At 38.6% G+C, this 20,054-nt stretch overlaps 1 protein-coding gene across 1 annotated transcript in view; it reads left to right on the plus strand.

Moving 5' to 3' along the window:
• The first annotated feature begins 2,132 nt into the window (after nucleotides 1-2,132).
• The window catches only part of WDR35 (WD repeat domain 35), a 49,288-nt gene continuing 31,366 nt past the window's right edge, over nucleotides 2,133-20,054 (plus strand). The window contains exons 1-11 of the mRNA XM_075086741.1: nucleotides 2,133-2,271; nucleotides 2,905-3,022; nucleotides 3,723-3,794; nucleotides 5,960-6,052; nucleotides 7,602-7,730; nucleotides 7,945-8,078; nucleotides 9,502-9,667; nucleotides 9,764-9,909; nucleotides 12,677-12,802; nucleotides 15,944-16,129; nucleotides 18,893-18,953. Of these exons, the coding sequence (XP_074942842.1) occupies nucleotides 2,248-2,271; nucleotides 2,905-3,022; nucleotides 3,723-3,794; nucleotides 5,960-6,052; nucleotides 7,602-7,730; nucleotides 7,945-8,078; nucleotides 9,502-9,667; nucleotides 9,764-9,909; nucleotides 12,677-12,802; nucleotides 15,944-16,129; nucleotides 18,893-18,953 (1,255 nt within the window). The 5' untranslated portion in view covers nucleotides 2,133-2,247. The remainder of the gene's footprint in view (nucleotides 2,272-2,904; nucleotides 3,023-3,722; nucleotides 3,795-5,959; nucleotides 6,053-7,601; nucleotides 7,731-7,944; nucleotides 8,079-9,501; nucleotides 9,668-9,763; nucleotides 9,910-12,676; nucleotides 12,803-15,943; nucleotides 16,130-18,892; nucleotides 18,954-20,054) is intronic.

Raw genomic sequence — 20,054 nt, forward strand, 5'->3', positions numbered from 1 at the left:
TTTTGTGATGTGTCCCCACTGATCTCAATTTGCTGTAGTTCAATTAAAGTTAGGGTGGGATGACCTAGCTATGCTATGCTTGCTTCCTCAAAGTGCTGTGTATGCATATTTTTTCTGTAAGTCATGGAGTTTTATATCCAGCGCTTCACTTTGCTTACTTTCATGTCCTCTGCTTAGGCATGGGTATTACATAAGGATTTATAGGGCCAGAAGCATGCCTTGGCCTCCGTGATTGGTAAGAATAAACAAGCTGTAAATCTAATGCAAGACTTTTCAGCTTCTTGGCAACTGGGCAGGGATGACATCAGTCCCATTTACACTATGGCCAGTTGTCAGAGGAGATGTATCATTTTATACAATAGTGGAAAAATTGTCCTGGAGGCCAGATGTGTCTTGCAAGCTGTCAGCTGGGCAGGCTTTGTTTCTTGCATTAGTATTCATAACTTCATTTTACATTACAAATGATAGTATTTACATTCAATTCCTCTGAGCAATTGCCTTGTCTCACTTTGTGTTTGTGAGCACCAGATGAAATTCAAAAGCGATATAAGTGATTTCTTTAAAGTAGGACATACCAGCATGTCCTATTGACTGCACACTTCTATTTTAAATATAGATGTACTTGATGATATGGAATGAGTAGTTATAGTTTTAATTATTGGGGCAGTAGAACTTTAAGACTAATGCGGAGAACTGCTATTAAAAAGACCAAACTTAATATTTTGGAAGGTATTTTAAAATTATTTTTATTGTGCTTAGAACAGAACAGAACAGAAAAGAGAAGAACAGAATATTTCAGTTGGAAGGGACCTACAACAATCATCTGGTCCAACTGCTTGACCACAGGCATTTCCTAAATTACCTTTAACTATCTTATTCAGCTCAAGGTTACGGGGCTTCAGCCAGCCTTGCTTCATATTTCTGTCTTACGTACGTGCTTCTAAGTTGGCATCAGTCAAAAAGCTGGATGCCCCCTGCTCCTCACTATCGTGTGTTCATGTAACTTCAACAAAATGGTGTGACAATAACCCATGGCTGGTTCTATTTCTCCACATTTGCAGATAGCCTCTATGAGAAGAAGGTAACACTCTAAACTTGACGAGACACAGGTTTGAGACCCTGGCTTCATCATGATCCTCCTTTGACATTGAACAAATTACTTATATTTCTCTGTTTGTGTTGTGGATGCCCTGGGAGACATGGCATTTCTATTCCTCCCATGTCAAGCAGGCAAATTTTTAGAGCAGGATGCAGAAGACACAGGACAGACCATATTCTATACATCTCCTATGTTCCCCTTTTCTGTCAATCAGCTACAGAACAGCTTTGGTATGGAAAATATTTATTTTGCAGCTGGGGCCAACCTAGCTCGAAGCAGTGCTGCAGAGCCAGGCTGCTCCCAAAGCCCCCTGCACCCCTCGTGCAGGCACAAATCTAGTCTTGAGCCTCCCCACTGCCCTAACAGTAGCCATGGGGCTTGCTTTCCCCCTCTAACCCGCTGAATCAAGGCAGCATTCATCCGTGCGTGTGCGTAACCGACTGGCCAGGCCTGGCTTTGGGTGCCAGCAGCACCCTCTCGGGGAGCAGGAACGGCGCCCAACGCCTGCGGCCTCAGCCGCAGCCACGTTACCTCAGTGAAGAGTAACGCCTGGGGCAGCTCTGAGGTTGGGGTAACCCTGGGGATGTATTGGTGTAAGTTATGCTAAAACCACCACGTGCAAACGCTTTGGGATTCGCAAGCTTTCAGATTTTCCTTCATATATAAGCAGAGTGACGCTTACTAATGAATTACCAGTGCTTTCTACCCAAGTTACGTTAATTTGCTGCCCACTGCTGCCGCTGTGCCGGGGAGGGCAGACTCCCAGCCCACCTTCCTGCCCAGGGACCCATCGTCCGGCGAAGATGCGGGCAAGCAGGCAGGTAGGCGTACTAACAGGCAGGCTGACAGACACACAGACAGCCTGACCAACGCCTGCGACTCCAGCCCCTCACAGCGGCCACGACCCCAAACGGCGCATTTGGGGGCGTGGCCACAGCATGGCCCCGCCCCTCTGGGGTGGAGCACCTATGCCTGCCGGCAGAGGGCGGGCGGCAGTGAATGAATCGTCTCCACCCTCTCCCCCTCCCGGAAGTAGGGGGGCGGGCTTCCGGCGGCGGTTACCAGGGAGAGGCGGTTGCCGGGGGGGCCGCGCCGCCCGGAGGAGCGGTGAGGGCCGGCACCCCCGCCCGGCCGCCCTCCCCACCGGGATGTTTATCTACCTGTGCAAGAAGGTGCTGCTGGGGCGCGGCGGGAGGTCGGGTCGGCGAGGGGTGGGCGGGGTCCCCGTTCCGTCTCCACCCGGAGCCCCCAGGCTGGGAGCGCCGAGGCCTCGGTGTGCTGAGGGGACCCTCCCGCTGCCTGCGGCCGCTGCGGCTCTGCTGGCGCCGGGGGCTCGTCGCTGCCCAGAGTGCTGCCTGCTCTGTCCTGCCAGCCCCGTCTCGACCTGACTTCGGGGCGTGGGGTGTCCCTGGTCCTCAGCCGTCCCCAGGCAACAGCTGCCCCGGGAGAGCTCGGACGTGGCCCTTCAGCTGGAGACCAGCTCGTGGCAAAGCCCTGTGCACTCTGTGGTCCCTCTCGCCTCTTTTGTCGCTCGTGGCGCCTTCCCTGCACGCCTTTGAAGATGTCCTGTCATTATTTACTGTATATGTTAGGTTTCCCTTTCCTGCGGTGTTCTGTTGCCTAGTTTTCACTAGTGCATGTAATTCTAATTGTCATCTGTCTCTTTTGGCATGTACTGACCTGTTGATAGAAATAAATTTCCCTTGTGTGGTATCATAGGTGTCTTTGAGGTGTTCAAATAGAGCATTTTAAAACAAAACATGATTCTTAGAACTATATAGAGATAGAAAGCATTTCTTTTTCAGATTGCAATTCCTGGTAATATTCGATTAAGATGTATTTCCTGGAATAAGGATCAAGGTTTCATAGCCTGTGGTGGAGAGGATGGGTTACTGAAAGTTTTAAAATTAGAAACACAGACAGGTAAATGTGACTTTTTTTATCCCCCCTCTTTAAGGACAAAACGCACCACACTGACAAATTCTGAAATCATAACTCCTTCCACAGGTTACTTGGCAGTGTTGCATGTGTTTTGAATCTGTAGGTCGATATTTATGTATTTGCATAAACATCAGATGTGCTGTCACTTACTCTTGAACACTGTTTTCCTCCAGCTTCTTGTACATGGCTCACATGTAATTTATCTGCCTGCTGTATCTGCTGAAGTTGTCTTCAGTGCTTCTTTTTTTTCAGGACATGCATCTCGTCTTTTTGTATAGGCTTCCAGTTTATTTTGGAACTTATTTCATTATTTCTTGATTTTGTTTGAATGTTCTCTACCATCTTCATCATCTTTTTAATAAATATGTTCGAAGAGAAGTAAAACCTAATATATTTTCAAATTCTTCCAAACTTTTTTTCTGCATATAACAAGATATGACAGCCATGGCTTTTGCTGCTGTTTTGGGTTTTTTTGTTTGGTATATGAATTTGGATGACAGATGTGAATAGCAAGCACATTGAACTGAGGGATGGAAAATTCATCCTGCAGTTGCAATTTACATACTTCTAGGTGAATTGATTTTATCTACATGAATAGTGACTAGAGCTGCGGTATTGATAGAGGTACAGTAATATGTATGCTTTATTAGGTTTATTTTATAGCTATTTTTGTTATTTTTAGATGAAGCAAAAATAAAGGGACTAGCAGCTCCTAGCAATCTTTCTGTGAACCAAACTCTTGAAGGTCATAGTGGTAAGTGTGTTTGGGCATTTAACGTACCTTTGATTAGAATAAAAGAAATACAAGATTTTGTGATGTTGATAGAGTAATTTTGCTATAACTTTTTATTATAAACCTGAAATAAGGATTATCAGCATTCAGCTCAGGTATGTAACAGTTTGGCTATCTGTTGTTACCAAGTTATCTGATGAAAGGCCTACAGTCAATCTTTCATGATATGTGAGTGAATTACTGACTTGAGAATCAAACTGATCAGCCGTAGTTCAGTCCTCCTGGCTGATACGGTATGTATGATGTGGGATGCGTGCTGCACAAACCAAGCTCTGCTCTGCCTGTTACAATTTAAAGTTTGCTTACGGATTTTGGAAGGTTAAGTCTGCAAACTTCGACATTACAGCCGAACTTGTCTTGTGTTACCTCAGGTTCTGCTTTTTCCAAATTATTTGGTCCCCATTCATTATCCTGAGAAGGAAGTATTGATTCCTATTTAAGTGAATTATGCTATTTTACATGTTATATTACAGAGGGACTTTTTTTTTTAAATTGTGCAGTGCTACTGGTATCATAATTGTCAATTCTGACTTCTGCATGGTTAATCTGGAAGTGCTCATCATTTGCATGGGGCTGGAATATATTTGTAGGTATTTACATAAAAGATCATGATACACTTGCTTCCATACATTTGTTCACATACTGCCTTGGTAGATGACGGACAAAGAACACTTTACAGTAGAAGAGAAAAGCTAAATTGATGGGCGTCGATGCTGGAATTGCTGAGTTAAAGAAACAATTATCTTCTACTGTGGCTTTTTTTTTTAAAAAAGAGCAATTTTCTCTTACACTATATAGAAAGTTTTAATCTCTGTATGATGAACTAAAATGAGAATTGAGACTAAAAGCCTTCTTAAGCATTTCTTCTAGTGACACATACGCGGATAAGCCTATAGTTTTTTGATAGTGTCTGAGATTTGCTTACATGTTACGGTAGCTTTACATTTTCTTCTGAAGAAATCAAAGTTAGTTCAGTAAACCTGATCTCTGTCTTAAATATATCTGCATTTTCCCTTTATTGACAAACTACAGAATGTGTAAGGTAGACTGCAATATAGTACACAGACAAAGTTTAGAGAAGCTAGAAAACAGGCTAGAGAGCGATAGTGTGTGAAAGTAAAAAATGAATGCAGGGAAATCATAGAAATTAGACAGGGAGGAATTAAACAGGGAATTAGGGAGGAGTAAAACTCTTGCATGCGATGGTCGTCATCGGTGGACAATGGGATATGAAGAGAATGCTAAAGTCTTTACATTGTTTAAATAAATGGTCCTTCTTTGACGATTTGCAGTTGAAACCTGCCAACAGCAAGGTTATTTCAGGGGCCTCGTTAAATATGATTTAAAAAATGAATTGTGAGCAATTGATTTAGTGGATATTTTGAATGATGTCTTCAATTCTGAAATAGATTACTGTTACCTTCAAAAATCCCCAACATTCAGGGTATCTTTGCGTTTGCTGACAAAGTTCATGACTGAAATGCTGAACAATGGAAAGGTTACAGAGGAAATGGATGACTAGTGGTGAGAATGTGAAGGAGTGTGATGCTTGAAGCGGCCAGGTTCATATCCAATGTTGAAGTGATGAAATAAAATCCTGCTTAGAAACAGTCGGAAGATGTTTTAGGTCAAGTCAAGTATTTATTTGGCTGTTTATTATAGGATTCCATATGAGACTTGAGGGTCTGAATGAATTGTGTAGAGTGCTCTTTTTGGTAATTGTGAGGGAGATTTTTCTTTTAAAAGTGCAGCACTACTGAGGATCAAAGTATTAAGAGGAAGAAAAACCAAAAACTTCTTATGAGAGTAAAGTTTTGTCAGCTTCCCAGACTAACATGTCAGAGGTGGTCAGAAACCACAGAACTATGATTCAATTTTTGTGTATTGAAGCAATATTCTGAGCAGAATTTGGAGAGGATGTTACTCAAGTGGGTGAATACAGAAGCACAAGGAGCTGTTTAGCAGAATTTTGAAAGAGGAAATGAGTGATACAGAAAGCATGCCTAAAACTAAATCAAAGTCAGCAGTGCAAATTTCTGAAAAGCTCGTGTTTGATTAAGTTCAATGTGGTGGTGTTTATTAATTTATTTATATGGTGCACATAAAAAATTTGTATCATTTTCTAGGTTCTGTGCAAGTGGTGACATGGAATGAACAGTATCAGAAACTGACTACCAGTGATCAAAATGGACTCATCATTGTGTGGATGCTGTATAAAGGTATTCTACAGCACAAATCTGAGATGGGATAATATTCCGTGTTGTGAGAAATCTTTTTTCTTCTGGTTTCCCCCCCCCCCCCCCCCCAGCAATTTTTACAGTTCTTTCCCAGACTTTTTATTTTGCAGACTGTAAATCTCAAAATAGATTTAAAACAACTTCCAAGTTTTTATTGCATTACTTGTCTACATTTTTTGTGGTGTAGTTGCATATAAAAAGGCATTTCTCCTGCAGAGCTACCTTAGGAGAAGGTATCAGTTCTTAGCCATATGCTTGGTAAACTGCTCTAGAATTCTTGTTTTCTTATCTCTATTACTTTATTTCCGTGGAGGAAAAATAGTATATTGAACAACAACAACAAAAAAGCAGTGCTGCTTCATGTAGGTTCTGTTCTGGATATCATTGTAATATTTAAACAGTTCTGCAAAATGCATCAAGCGCAGACATACTGGTAGAACTGCAAGAACTTAGCAGCCTTCCTTAGAAATTCAATTAAATACTTTTATAAAAACAATCTTTAGAAATGTTTAATTAAGGCAGAGAACTAATATGACTAACCAGGGTATTGCTGTAATTGGCTTTATTGTTCTTGTCCTTTTCACACATAAATGCGCTTCTTTGCTACACTTAAATTCATTTGAAAGCCAGCAAACCTCTCAGTCAAGGTAACCATTTTCCAGCACCTGTGGGAAAGGAAAAGAAAATAATGTTTTGGTTTTTTATTTCTCTTGGGGATTTTTGTTTAATGAAAAATGGAAACAAAATCTCAGCTCAGCTTCTTATTTCAGGAGTGAAGAATATCACTTGATTAGTCTTTCTGCCTGATATGCAGTGGCTACTGTCAAATATATAATCTCTTAGTTTTGGAAAAGAACCAGTAAATTCCTTAATACATATTCCTATCAAAGATGGTTGTTTCCTCTGTTTATATTTCCTAGTGTATTCTTGTCTGTTCTGAAATTACGTAAGCAGAGATCTCTTCCTGCAGGGCCCCTCTTAACTTTGGCTCCCATCTCCGATTCCTCATTTGGAAATAAGTAGCTCGCATCTGAACACTGCGTTTCACAATAATTGTATCTGTGGAGTCTGAGGGACACTATAGTGTAGTCTTGAGAGACTTTTACAGAAAGGGTGGAACAAGTTTGTTTTTAATTCCTTTCCAAAATTCATTGCTTCTGTATCTTTTTGTTGTATAGTACATTGCAGAGTCACGTGTAACCTACTATCTCATGTTTACTTATAAACAGGCCATCCTCAGGTTTCTACATTTCATTGAACACCTAATCTTACTGCTTGGTAACTTTTAGAAACTTTTTGTGCGTCTGTATTATGCTTTTTGTTGTGTGTGTGGGGTTTTTTGTGGTTTTTTTTTTTTTAAAACAACTTCAGGAATTCATACTGCTAAGAAATGTCATTATCATCCTATTTGCATATCTTTTTATTTGAGAGTAATTCTACTCTTTGAATTCAGTGATTAGCATGTACCTTGAATCCAGTAGAGGATTATAAAATCGGAATTATAACTCAGTTTTCCATTTGCTACTAATAGGTGCTTGGTATGAAGAGATGATTAACAATAGAAATAAATCCGTTGTTCGAAGTATGAGCTGGAATGCTGATGGACAAAAGATTTGTATTGTATATGAAGATGGAGCTGTGATTGTTGGATCAGTGGATGGTAAAATTTAAGCTCTACTAATTGATGTGGTGTTACATAGCTTTTGTTTCAGTATCGTGTACATAGTGGCTCTGTTTTTGTAGACAAATACAATTAATAGTTTCTAATAGTTGCTTTGACTTTCTTTAGCAGTTTCAGTTTTTACACTGGTAACTTGCATCCTATTTTTAATTTTGTGGTATGTTTATTAAGTACAACCAATGTTCCGTTACAGGCAATCGCATCTGGGGAAAAGATTTGAAAGGTACCCACTTGTGCCACGTGGCCTGGTCCTCCGATAGCAAAGTTTTACTCTTTGGAATGGCAAATGGAGAGATTCACATTTATGACAATCAGGGAAATTTTATTGTAAGTTCATGGTGGTATAATAAAGGTATTCACTTCAATGGGTATGAAAACTTGCTTCCTCCTAATTTATTTCATGTTGTTTAGTTGGTGGACTTCAGTACTGAGAATTGGACAAGGTCTTGTGCCCAAAGTTTTTATTCAAGATTTATGCAGCTGTAGCTTTCTAATATAAATATTTCTTTCTTGGTAGCTAAATGAATATCGCATCAGCTAATGCCTTTTTGTCTTGCAATAGTTATTGAAAATGTAAAAATAGCTATGGTGATACTAATTAAATTAGATGAACCTCATGTTAAAAGTACTAGCGTGCTTTTAGAATAAAACAGGAGTTCCTTTTCCTATTGCTCTTGTCATTCTTTATTACTTAAGGAATGTTAGTTACATGCTTCAGAGAAAACCAGGTAATAAGTAGAAAAGTGAAAGGAAGTAACTATAATATTGCTGCATTCCTACAACTTCAGTTTACTTATTTTTATCTACTTATTTGGAATATTTGACTATGACTATGACAAAATGCTAAACAGAAGTAAAACACTGACTTAGAAAAGAGCAATGTATTTGGAACCATGCTCTTGACTTTTTGATGCCTATTATGGGTGAATTTTCTCCTCCTTTCCTTTCCATTTTCTTTAACCCTCCACTGTATCTATCCTTCCCACTGTGTGAGTCATGGCGTAAACGTAGTAATTTAGCATGTAGTGTAAATTACTGAAATTATTTAAGTAAGTTGCTCCCGCTGTCTCCCCTCACCCCCTGACCTCTTATCAACAATATGTATGGTTGTGTGTACTCTCCTTCCTCCCTCCCTCCCTCCCGTAAGTTACCTGGTAGCCCTCCCTGAAGTGATCCGGGTGCACTCTTATCTTTCAGAAAAAGCCCTTACCTGGGTTACCAGATGTACAGGGCTAATTATTACAAAAGTAATCTTATCTTAATTGGTGTTCTAATTTGGACACTTATTTCTTCCAGTTACGTTTATATATTATTCAAGAGACTTTTATCAAGAAAAAGCTGACAAAAGGTTTCTTTTTTTTAAAAAAAATAAATCTTGTGGCCAGGAGTGCTTTATTTTTATTTTTTGCAAAGTTGCAGTGGGGTTCTATGTGTGGGCATGTGTGTGTGTGGGTTTTTGTTTCAGTTTTTTTGGTTTTCTTTGTTTTTAAATTACTTTTCAAAGGATGGAAATGCCAACATTAAAGTACTTCTTTGCAGTTAAAATATATGTCTTCATATGTCTGGTCTGGCTTTGAATAAGGAAGTTTCTCAAACTCTTAAAATTTTGAGAATGTGAAAATTTTTCTTGGAAGAGGAAAAAAAATTTTGCGTAGACATCTGGCCTTCTGCAGGGTGTCAGTAGGGGTACAAATTGTTATCCTAAATAGCATGTTTATGTGACTTTAAATAATGAACCATTCTTGTCTAGGTGAAAATGAAACTGAGTTGTTTGGTGAACTTAACTGGGGCATTCAGTATTGCTGGAATACATTGGTATCACGGTACAGAAGGCTACATTGAACCAGATTGTCCCTGTCTTGCTGTCTGTTATGACAACGGAAGATGCCAGATAATGAGAGATGAGAATGACCACAGTAGGTACAAAATGTCAGGTGCTAATTACTGAGCTACTCGTGACCCAAAATGTCTACTTCTGTTCATATTCTTAATGTTTATTCCCTAAAATCTAGATCCTGTTTTGATTGACACTGGTATGAATGTAGTATGTATTCAGTGGAACCACTGTGGAAGCGTACTGGCGGTGGCAGGCTCCCTAAAAGCAACTTCTCAAGATAAAGATGTAAACATTGTGCAGTTCTATACTCCGTTTGGTGAGGTAAAAATATTTAATATACTTACATAACTTAAATGGTTTTTTATCTTTGTACGTTTTGTCTATGTGATCATTACTGGTGGAAATTGGATGCCAAAGTGAGGTGTTTAGTATGTTCAGTGTGCTCTAAGCTATCTAGGATATACACCTGGATCTGGAAAGATGATGCAGGACCAGGTACGCTTTTAGAACAGCAAGTTAGTGGCCAGCGTGGAAATCCAATTGCATGTCATAAAACGCTAAATGATGGGATCTGTGTGGTGTCAAACTTTGAGCACCTAACTCGGATACTTAGGTTCAGACTATAGTCAGTAAGTGGTTTGGAACACTTAGGCAGCAGTTAAGATGCTCCCTTAACATCTGTGTATCAAATCTTGGAAGTACTTGTCTTTCTACTGGCTGCATAAGAGACCTGGGCATCTATAGATTAGGAGTTCAAAATACGGCAGTGAATGTTCCCCTCTATTTTTATGGAACCAGTAAAACTGAGAAAATGATATCTGGTATCAGTAAAAACAATGGCTCAGAAACCTCAGAAAAGGTACTGTTTCTAATCTTTATTTGTCTGTTGGGGATATGGTTTTGTAAATGTTTTTTGTACTTCCTGCCTTTTTTACAAGATGGTAAATGCTCAGCAGTTGAGAGACAACTTTCCTATATATTTTTGTTCATGGTGCTGTTCTTGCCTTGCAAGGGAATTTCAGGTAATTTCACCTTCCCTCCTAGTAATATATCTGGAAATCAGTAAGTTAGTGTTACGTATCAGAGTGTGAGGGAGTTTGTCCCTTGTACAGAGGAAGCCCTTGTCAGCCCTGAGGGTAACTGTGGTAAGGATGGAGCTGTGAGCTCTGCTGTGAAAAGTTTTAAGGTCCAACATCATCTGTAGGGGTTCCCTTTGTTGAAATTATTAAATGGAACCAAAGGCATTGGCAATAATGTTATGTCTCTGGTTGCTAATGTCCTTCAGATTAACTGAAAGAGGTGTTCCAGATTCTTTATCTAGTGTTTAGAAGTAAATTCTTTAGATTTTAAAATTGTTTTGTACTAGTTCTGATATTCAGATACAGACTTAACTTGTTGGAAGATGGTATCTCCTGTGAATAACGTGTGACCAGTATTTGGACTTGGTATTTGCATCTGATCAAAGGCATGAAATACGTACTAAACTGTGAAAGTTCATTGATAACAGTTTATTTAGGCACAAAGTTATGCCCTCGAAAGGAAAGTGAGATCCAAGCGTAAGTATCAGTGTTCTGCTTGGTAAAATATTGTATTTTTTCAAAGCCTAAGATTATTTAAAATCTTGCCATATGTAGTTGATTAATGTGTCCTTTATTGCATACATCTATATTACAGAATCACAAAACGGTAGGGGTTGGAAGGGACCTCTGGAGATCATCTTGTCCAACCCCCCTGCTTGAGCAGGGACCCCAGAGCAGGGGCACAGGAACGCATCCAGGCAGGGTTTGAATGTCTCCAGGGAAGGGACTCCACAGCCTCCCTGGGCAGCCTGTGCCCCTGCTCTGGCACCTGCACAGGAAAGAAGTTTTGTCTCACATTGAGGTGGACCTTCCTGTGTTCCAGCTTGTGCCCATTGCCCCTTGTCCTGTCATTGGGCACCACTGAAAAGAGCCTAGTCCCATCGTCCTGACACCCACCCTTTAGATATTTATAGGTATTGATGAGATCCCCCCTCAGCCTTCTCTTCTCCAGGCTGAACAAACGCAAGTCTCTCAGCCCTTCCTCATAAGGGAGATGCTCCAGTCCCCTGATCATCTTTGTAGCTCTCCACTGGACTTGCTGAAGGAGTTCCACATCCTTATTAAACTGGAGAGCCCAAAACTGGACACAGAACTCCAAATGTGGTCTCACTAGGGCTGAGTTGAGGGGGACGATAACCATTCTCAACCTGCTGGCCACATTCCTTTTAATGCATCCCAGGATACCGTTGGCTGCCTTGGCCACAAGGGCACATATTATTTTCAATTTCAATTTTCAATATTATTTTAAAACAAAAAGCTTCCCACAAAAAGATACTCTGTGGGACTAAGGTTATAGTCTTTGGAAACATGTTTTTCAATTGTTTCATTCTTTCAACTTCAAATTCTACAGTAAAATAAGGATATAAAAAAAAGATGGAAAGTGTGTTTCTTTGCTATCTCTTAAATGGTAAAGGGACATCTAACTGCTTCTCTTAGACTTTTTTTTTGGAAAGGGAATAGAGAAGAGACTGTCCATTGCCTCGCTGCAAATGGTGTACCTCTGCAGCTGATTCATTGTAGGCTCTTGACATAGATTAGCTGTATGTTTTCATTTGTTTAAACTATCAGCTGTAGTTAAGGGTGTTGTACATCAACTGACTAATCCTTCCAGCATAAATGAAACTTCTGAGGCATATCAGGTATCAGTACTATTGCTGTGTTTATTTTAGTAGTGACTAAAACTATAAAGGTGATTCAAATTACCAACCAAAGGAAAAAATGTTTATACTGTCATTCTCCGTCTATTTTTCTAAGTTTGAACGATCATGTAGCCCTGTTTTTTCTTTCTCTCTGACAAAGAAAGAATTGAGGCAAAAGAACACTTTATGGTAATGCATGTTAAATGTCTCCCCCTTTGTTTGCATGAGTACTGTAATTTGGGAGTCGTCATGGCGTTCTGTAAAGATGATCTATGGTTTTCATCAACTATCAAAACTGTTGCTTATGTGTATTAGAGTGGTTTTCCTATGGTGAATTAAGAAACTTGTTCTTTCCTTGTTTTAAACAAGCATTTGCGCACACTGAAAGTTCCTGGCAAACAGATATCTGCCTTGTCTTGGGAGGGAAGCGGACTGAAAATCGCACTAGCTGTTGATTCTTACATATATTTTGCAAATATTCGTCCAGATTACAAGGTACGGAGGAATGTGGCACTTAACTGTATTAATAAGTTTCTGTTATTTATTGTTTCTGCATGGGTTGAAAAAGTAGCTTTCTCAAAGCTTGATGTGATTACTGTTTGATCAACACCACCCACTTGAAGTTTTAGTGGAATGTGAGTGTCTGTCTTGATGATGGAATGACTTAGCCATTGCTTTTCTAATGAATTTGTGATTTTATTTTCATAATAAGGAACTCTATGCTTTTGTTAATATTAACAGAATTGAACGTGATTCTAAATCTGGTAGTAATTGAGGCTGTCATATAGATAAGGCTCCGGTGTTTTCCTTGCTCTGTGGTTAAACGGAGCGGGCTAAGTGATACAATGGGACTTGTTTGAGCCTGACTTTTACTGTCACCTTTTCGGTGGTGAATTATTAATTTGAACCATAAGAGTTGTGTAGAAACCTGAGCAGTAGAAATGAATGTAACCTGATAGGTGTACTTCCTACTCATATTTCAATCCCCAGTATGCTTTTTACAAGTGTGTATTGAGCTGATTCTAAATAATGTTTTTATGTGGTCTACCATATGGGGGTTTTGTTTGTTTTAAGGAGTTAGGACTGTTTCACTTAAATTTCAGTTTAACCAAAAACAGCGATTGGTGTTCAGTATACCGTATTGTGTACTTTTTTCCAGCACAGGATGTATTTTTTAATCATCAGTGTGTAACCACTGTGATTAAATGGAGTGAGAGTGTAACGTGAGGAACTTGCTGCAGATATATTGAAATTTATTCACTCAGTTGTGAAAAATCATTGGTCAGGGGGTTATAAACACAAATCTGCTAGGAAGCAATCTCAAATAGTTTGTTGTAAATCTGCTGGGAAAGACGTTGGAAATTTGAGCTGGAAATTAGTCTTGCAGGAAATGCTACCTAATGTTTATTCTAGGAAATGTGTAACAGCTGGAACACAGGCCTATTACTTTTTCTTAAACTCATCAGTATCTATGAAACCATGTGTATTTCAAGAACTGGCACAGTTTGCAAATAAATAATATTCTGAAACCTTAGTTTTAGAAATTGCATGTGTAAGCTCTTTTTTTTGCCCTTTTTGCATATTTAAAGTGGAAAAAGATGTGCTCAGTTGATTTCTGCAGCAAATAATCTCTTAACCTGTTGGTAGTATACTCAGTTTCAGTGTTAAATATTTTTATGGTGAATGGTATGTGTTGTCCTTCAATAAATAGTACACATTACCACTGCTGTGTTATTTCTGATTATAACAGTAACGTTTTTAGGAACTAGATATTCTGAAAGGTGACAGCCATTAAATGGTAGTGATTCAAAGCTGTCATTAGCTTAGGCTGGATTGGAATTAATGACCTGGAAAAGAAGTGTTAGTATCACATTACCAATCTACTAAATAATCCAGTTTCCTGTATTTTTCAGGTATTAACATAATAAGAGAGAGGGTTCTAAATTAATATTACAGTGAAAACTATGAATTGATCTGATAATTTTTAAACTATTCATGGTTTACATGGTATCTCTTCGGAGCTGTAATACAAATTTAGAGTCTGTAGCTCTAGTTACATTTCTTCTGGTGTCTTACCTCATTCAAACCCACATTGGATTTCACTTTATATCCTCATCATCCAGCTTTCTGGGGACCTTTTGCACTTCTTGAAGTCAGTTTTAGATTTGACAAACATGATTTACTGTTTACCAACTTGTTACCTCATAACTTATACTATTCCGAATATTCAAAATTTATATGAAAATAATAAGCTCTAGTTTGCATCTCTGGGAACGATCCTGTGCGTAGTGCTCTCAGTTGTCAAAAACTACCTTTATTCCAATCCTTTCATTTTTCTTCCTGTATCCAAAATGAGCTTGACTTTCTTGAAAATCCAAGTAGGTCATATCAGTTGGCTCATCTTCATTGGCAAGCCCCTTGCCTTTCTGAAAGATAATGATAATAAATGAATGAGGTACAACTTCTAGGGCTAAAAACATGACTGTCCAGTGTGTTGTACTTATCCAGGTCCATCTGATTTTTTGTTTTTACATCTCTGCCTTGTGTGAAAACCGGATTTACTCAGTTGTGGTTCCCGGAATCATAATGCTTTTTCCATCTGCCCACTCCTGTTCCTCTGGCTGTACTCCACAGCATTGTGATTGAATTCCTGTAGAACTCTACTTGAGTGAAAACCATTGTGTTCTGACAATTTATTACCGTTCAGTTTATAGATATATTCTAAAAGTTCTTTTGCTGATACTTTAGTTTATTGTCTCGGTTTCGTTCCCCGTAGAGTGAGGGAACCCTGCTGGCCGGCTCTCTAACAAACTTTATCCTCTCTCTCTAGCAAATGCTGATGTGGAGAATTCTATTACTTTTTCTACAATTGCATCACCATCCTTAAGTGGTTTGCTTTAGATCTCATTTGTGTGTCAGCATTATCTCCTTACTGAGATACTTTCTGATTCTGCTGTGTTAGAAAGGGGTTTCAGTATTAATTTCTATAATTTAAATCAGTTGAATGCAATAAAATACATCTTCATGGGTTTGACAGTGTTTGGATATTGCGTTTCTTCTTTTGCCTTTTTGCCCTTTCTCCTACTTGTTACATGAATAATTATGATGTTCTGGGAGGAAGGGAGGGTTTTTCTCATGTTACTAATACAGAAGAGGGGATGTGAGTTATTATAGTGCTCTAATACAGTTGCTTGTTTTCGGCTGCGTCAGGAATTGCACTGAGGTGTTTCTTATATTCCTCTTGAGAAATAAACTTTGGGTTTCCAAATCCATAGTCACAGAGCAAGCATTTTCATGGCAAAAAACATCATCACAGTGGGTGTTTCTGTGTACCTGCTGAATAAGGAAGAAACAAGGGGAAGTGAGATCTTGTTACATTTTGAGGTTGATCCTCCAGTTCTGATTGCGATAGGTTATTCTGCGTGATGAGAGGGCTGCTTTTGCTAGTTTACTATTATGCAAGTAACTTATTACTGGAGCTGTGTTCACATGAATCAGTTTGTCACTTGACAGGTAAAACATATTGAATACTGATTGTGTATATCAAATAAACACTTCCCTTCACAGCTGTGAACAATTTATTATTGAATTCTTACAAATTTTGATATGTTTTATAAAAATTGTCTCTCTTGGCAGTGGGGTTACTGCTCCAATACAGTTGTTTATGCATATACCCGACCTGATCGTCCAGAATACTGTGTAGTCTTTTGGGACACAAAAAACAATGAGAAGTATGTGAAATATGTCAAGAGCTTGATTTCTATAACAACTTATGGAGACTTCTGTGTTTTAGCAACTAAAGCGGATGAAAATCAGCCTCAGGTAAAGTCTTTCTTTTAATTTTCACTTGAAAGCTCTGTTCCACGTGTCAGTGCTTTACAGCCAGAATAAGATGGAATGTAAAATTCTGAGTCTGTTTCAGGGTGCGTCATTCAGTTGTCATTTGACAGAATGGCACTTGAATGGGCTCAGTGTTTAAAAACAAAGAACCCCAACAAACAACAAAGTAATAGCAAAAATGTGCAGAACCAACTAACTGCCTCTATATTTTAACTCCTTGTAGCATTAGTAACTTACTGAAAACTGCAGCCTTTAAGATCAACGTTTCTTTAGAGATACTTAGTTCTCCAAAGAAAAGCTAAAAGCAGGAGAACATCAGAATGGTAACTAATATTTAATCAGAAGTGGGGAAAAAAAAGAGGAATTTTGTAGGTGATATAAATCACATGTTACTACGAACTGCTCAGTTTTTTTGTTTATTTTAAATGTGGTGACAAATGATATGATAAATGTATCCTTTGGTTAATGTATGTTGGGTTAGTGTGATGCTAACTGTTACATGGCTTTTCTTACTGTGTTCACTTTTGACTTATTTTCTATATCACTTGTATATTGCTTACAAAGGAGGAGCATGAGATGGAGTCGGTTGGTGCAACGGTAAAAAGGATGCTTTAGTGCTGCTTTGCTTGATTGTGCAATAAATGGTCTACTCTCATATGGATTGAAAATATAGTATACATGGCCAAAACCATCTGGTGAAATTGAGTGCGATAAAATGAGATTTTTCTGGTTGTATTTTTAGAATAGGAAACAGTGGAGGGATTTAGTATAACTTTATTGAGCATAAATAAGAGATTTAATTTTAAAATCTGAAAATTACTGATAATAAGCATCTTTCAATTCTTTTGAAATGGCTCCAATGTAATTATTAACACTGGGGGGTGGGGGGTGGGGGGGTCAGCTTTTAGGAAATGAAGTGAACAAGCTAGTCCTTTGGTAGTAGTTCATTAGAGTTGTTTTCTGAAAAACAGATTTGTTTTCCAATAACTCTTAGTCATTAGAATTGTGATTTCAAGATGGCAAAATGTACAGCAATAGCTGATGGGGGGGAAAGACTAATTTCAGCAGGAACTGTTTAAAGGTATTGCAAGTGGATGTGAATGTCAGTAAGTTATGAAGAACTTAACATTGAATCTTGTAGCAGGGCTTGAGTTTTCTGCTCTGATCAAATTGGACCATGCAAACTCCCTTGTCCTGGCCCTGCCCTGTGTAGCTCATGCAGCCTCTCTGTTACTGTTAACTCCATCACCCCTTGGCAGTCTCTGATCTACTGACTTAGAGTCTCAGAAATAAGTAAAAAGGGCACAAAAGAGAAACTGATTCAAGAGTGAATGTTGGGATAATTTACCAGAGAAGAATTAATATAAACATAATGGAAACAATAAATAGTTTAAAAAGCCAGGTGTGGTTTCCTACAGAGGTGGAGGCTCAACATATTTTTTGGAAAAGAGAAATTTGAGAATGCTGGTAGAAAGTTCATGGTGGAACTCATGAACAAGGAAATAAAAATACTATTTTTGAGAGGTGTTTATTGGTGGCAGAACCAGAAAAATAAATTATTTAATGAAAAGAAGTCTTTGTTCAGACGTTTGAAAGAATGAAATTCATACAGTAGCTGAAAACCTAAATTCTGCCATTCTCATGTGATTAATAAGATATCGATCTGTCAGTTAAAAGGGGTAAGCTGTAGAGTTGCTGAAGTCTGCTACCATCGTTACATGAATTGTTAAGGAGGTGAAAGAGCTACAAACTAATTATCTTCCATTTCCTGGAGAGTCAGGGTAACAGCCCTTAGGAGATTCAAGTTTTGGCAGTCCTGTGGCTGTGTGTTGTGGTGTGGTTTTTTTTTTTTTTTAATCTAAAGACTTTATAGTAAAAGTTGTTACTTAATTTCCACACTTCTCTTCAAGACATTGTTATTTCCCTGTGCAATCATCATAAAGCTATTTAATCCTTGATTTAGGTCTGGAAAAATAAATGCATCAGCAACAACAATGAAGCATTGGTGTCTAGGTCAATTTTGGTTTATTTGCATCTTCCTGAGTTTAACAGTCTGTTAAATCTGAGGTATCTGTGCTATCAAAGCCCTCCTGAGCAGGATTACATGAAGGGCAAAACTAACAAAACTCACCAGTTTTGTTATATCTGCGATACTGCAGGGCAGAGGGATGGCCTTATTCACAATTCTCTCCACGTTGTTGCCCTCTTGGAGGTTCAAGGAGATCGAAGTCTGCAAAGGATAGAACAAGGGTTCTAACTTACAGGAGCTAGCGAGGGGGTCCAGGGCAGTTTATTAGATTACCCTTTGAATGAACAGCTGGACGAGGGTTGAGTCACTGAGAAATTGCTGGTGGATCATGCTAGTAAATAATCACAGTACAGTGTGCCCTATGGGGCAGGGGGTGAGACACTGGACTGTTGCCCGCATGTTATCTGTGGACCTTGCTGGTGGTACATCCTGCGTGTTGTATTTTGTCTGGTAGATTTGCTCCTTCGCTTAAAACAGTTGGTCATTTTCCTGTTTCGTGCTTGGCTTCAGTTATAGTGCTAATGGGCACACATCTCATTACTCTCATGCTTCTGTTTATATTTACTGCAGCCATGGTCCCTCTGTTTTCTGTTGTTGATCAAAATTAAATGGTGTGAAATGTGGGTTATGAGATACACCTTCCCAGAAAACCCTGTAGAGCTTACCAATTTACAAAAAATGGGATAGTAATGACACTTACTTTTATTTCCATACAGTACGTGCTGGTTCTCTGCAATTCTATTGGTACTCCCTTGGACCCAAAATATATTGATATTGGTAAGCAACTTGCAGTAGTCTTATTCTGTTGGTGTTTTTCGAGTCTTTATAACAAATTTCTTATGCAAGCCTGTTGTTCAATGAAACAATCGCTGTGTGGCAACACCCCTTGCATCCAAATGTTGTGACCTTCTCTTCTACCCGTGGTTGTTACTGTGAATTTTTTTATCGGCTCCTCACTTGGATCCTCCCTAGGCGTAATAAGCATGTAATTGAGGTTCCCATGTTGTGAACTGTAATTTTTGTTGGAATTGACCTATTAGTTAGTCTGTTAATAAAAATAGTGACTTATAAAACCAGTCCTATTCCTTGTAAAACTTGGCTAAATTTAAACTGATTCTTCCAGGGAATACAAGCTATTTACGATAGAATTTTGGAAAATTGTTACTTTTCCTTTTTTTTTATTTTAATGGATGTTCTTGGTGATTCAGATTTTCCTTCACAGCAGTGGTAATTCAACTCGTTTTTAAGAAAATGTACTTTTTTGAAGAGGGTCCTGTTTCTCAGAGCATTTGAAATAATTTGATCTGGACTTTGATTTAAAAATAACATGTTGCTGCTTCCCAAATATCTTAAAGATCAACTTCCCATATTTCAATGTAGATAATATCCCTTCCTTATTTTTCTCACAATTGTTTTATCTAAATAGTTTCAGATTATAAATTAAAAATAACATTTAGAAAAAAAATCAGTGGATTATAACAGAATTATGAAAACACCCCCACATCCTAAATAGATCTGAGTTCCAGGCTTTACCTACACCTTTTTCGCTGCAAGTCTGGTACAGAAAGTTGCCAAGTAATTGCAAACCACTGTTTTCTGGGAGTTTTGCTAGAGAATAAAGGTCATTGATTTTTCCCTTCAAACAGATGAGGGAAGTGCAGACAAACCAAGAAATTAATCAGCTTTTTGATTAATTAATCCACTTCTGTTTGTTGCAGTTTTTGCTTTATTTTTGGTTTGTTATCCAAATAGCTCTGAATTTGGATTCAGAATAGACACTGTGAACCCTATTTGCAGTTTTCTTTTGTGAAGCTTGGTTCTTTGATTAACTCTTCTGTTTTGTTGAAAGGCTAAATCATTTGTAATGAAGTTTTAGCA

Source organism: Phalacrocorax aristotelis, chromosome 3, assembly GCF_949628215.1.
Source record: "Phalacrocorax aristotelis chromosome 3, bGulAri2.1, whole genome shotgun sequence".
NCBI classification, from domain to species: domain Eukaryota; kingdom Metazoa; phylum Chordata; class Aves; order Suliformes; family Phalacrocoracidae; genus Phalacrocorax; species Phalacrocorax aristotelis.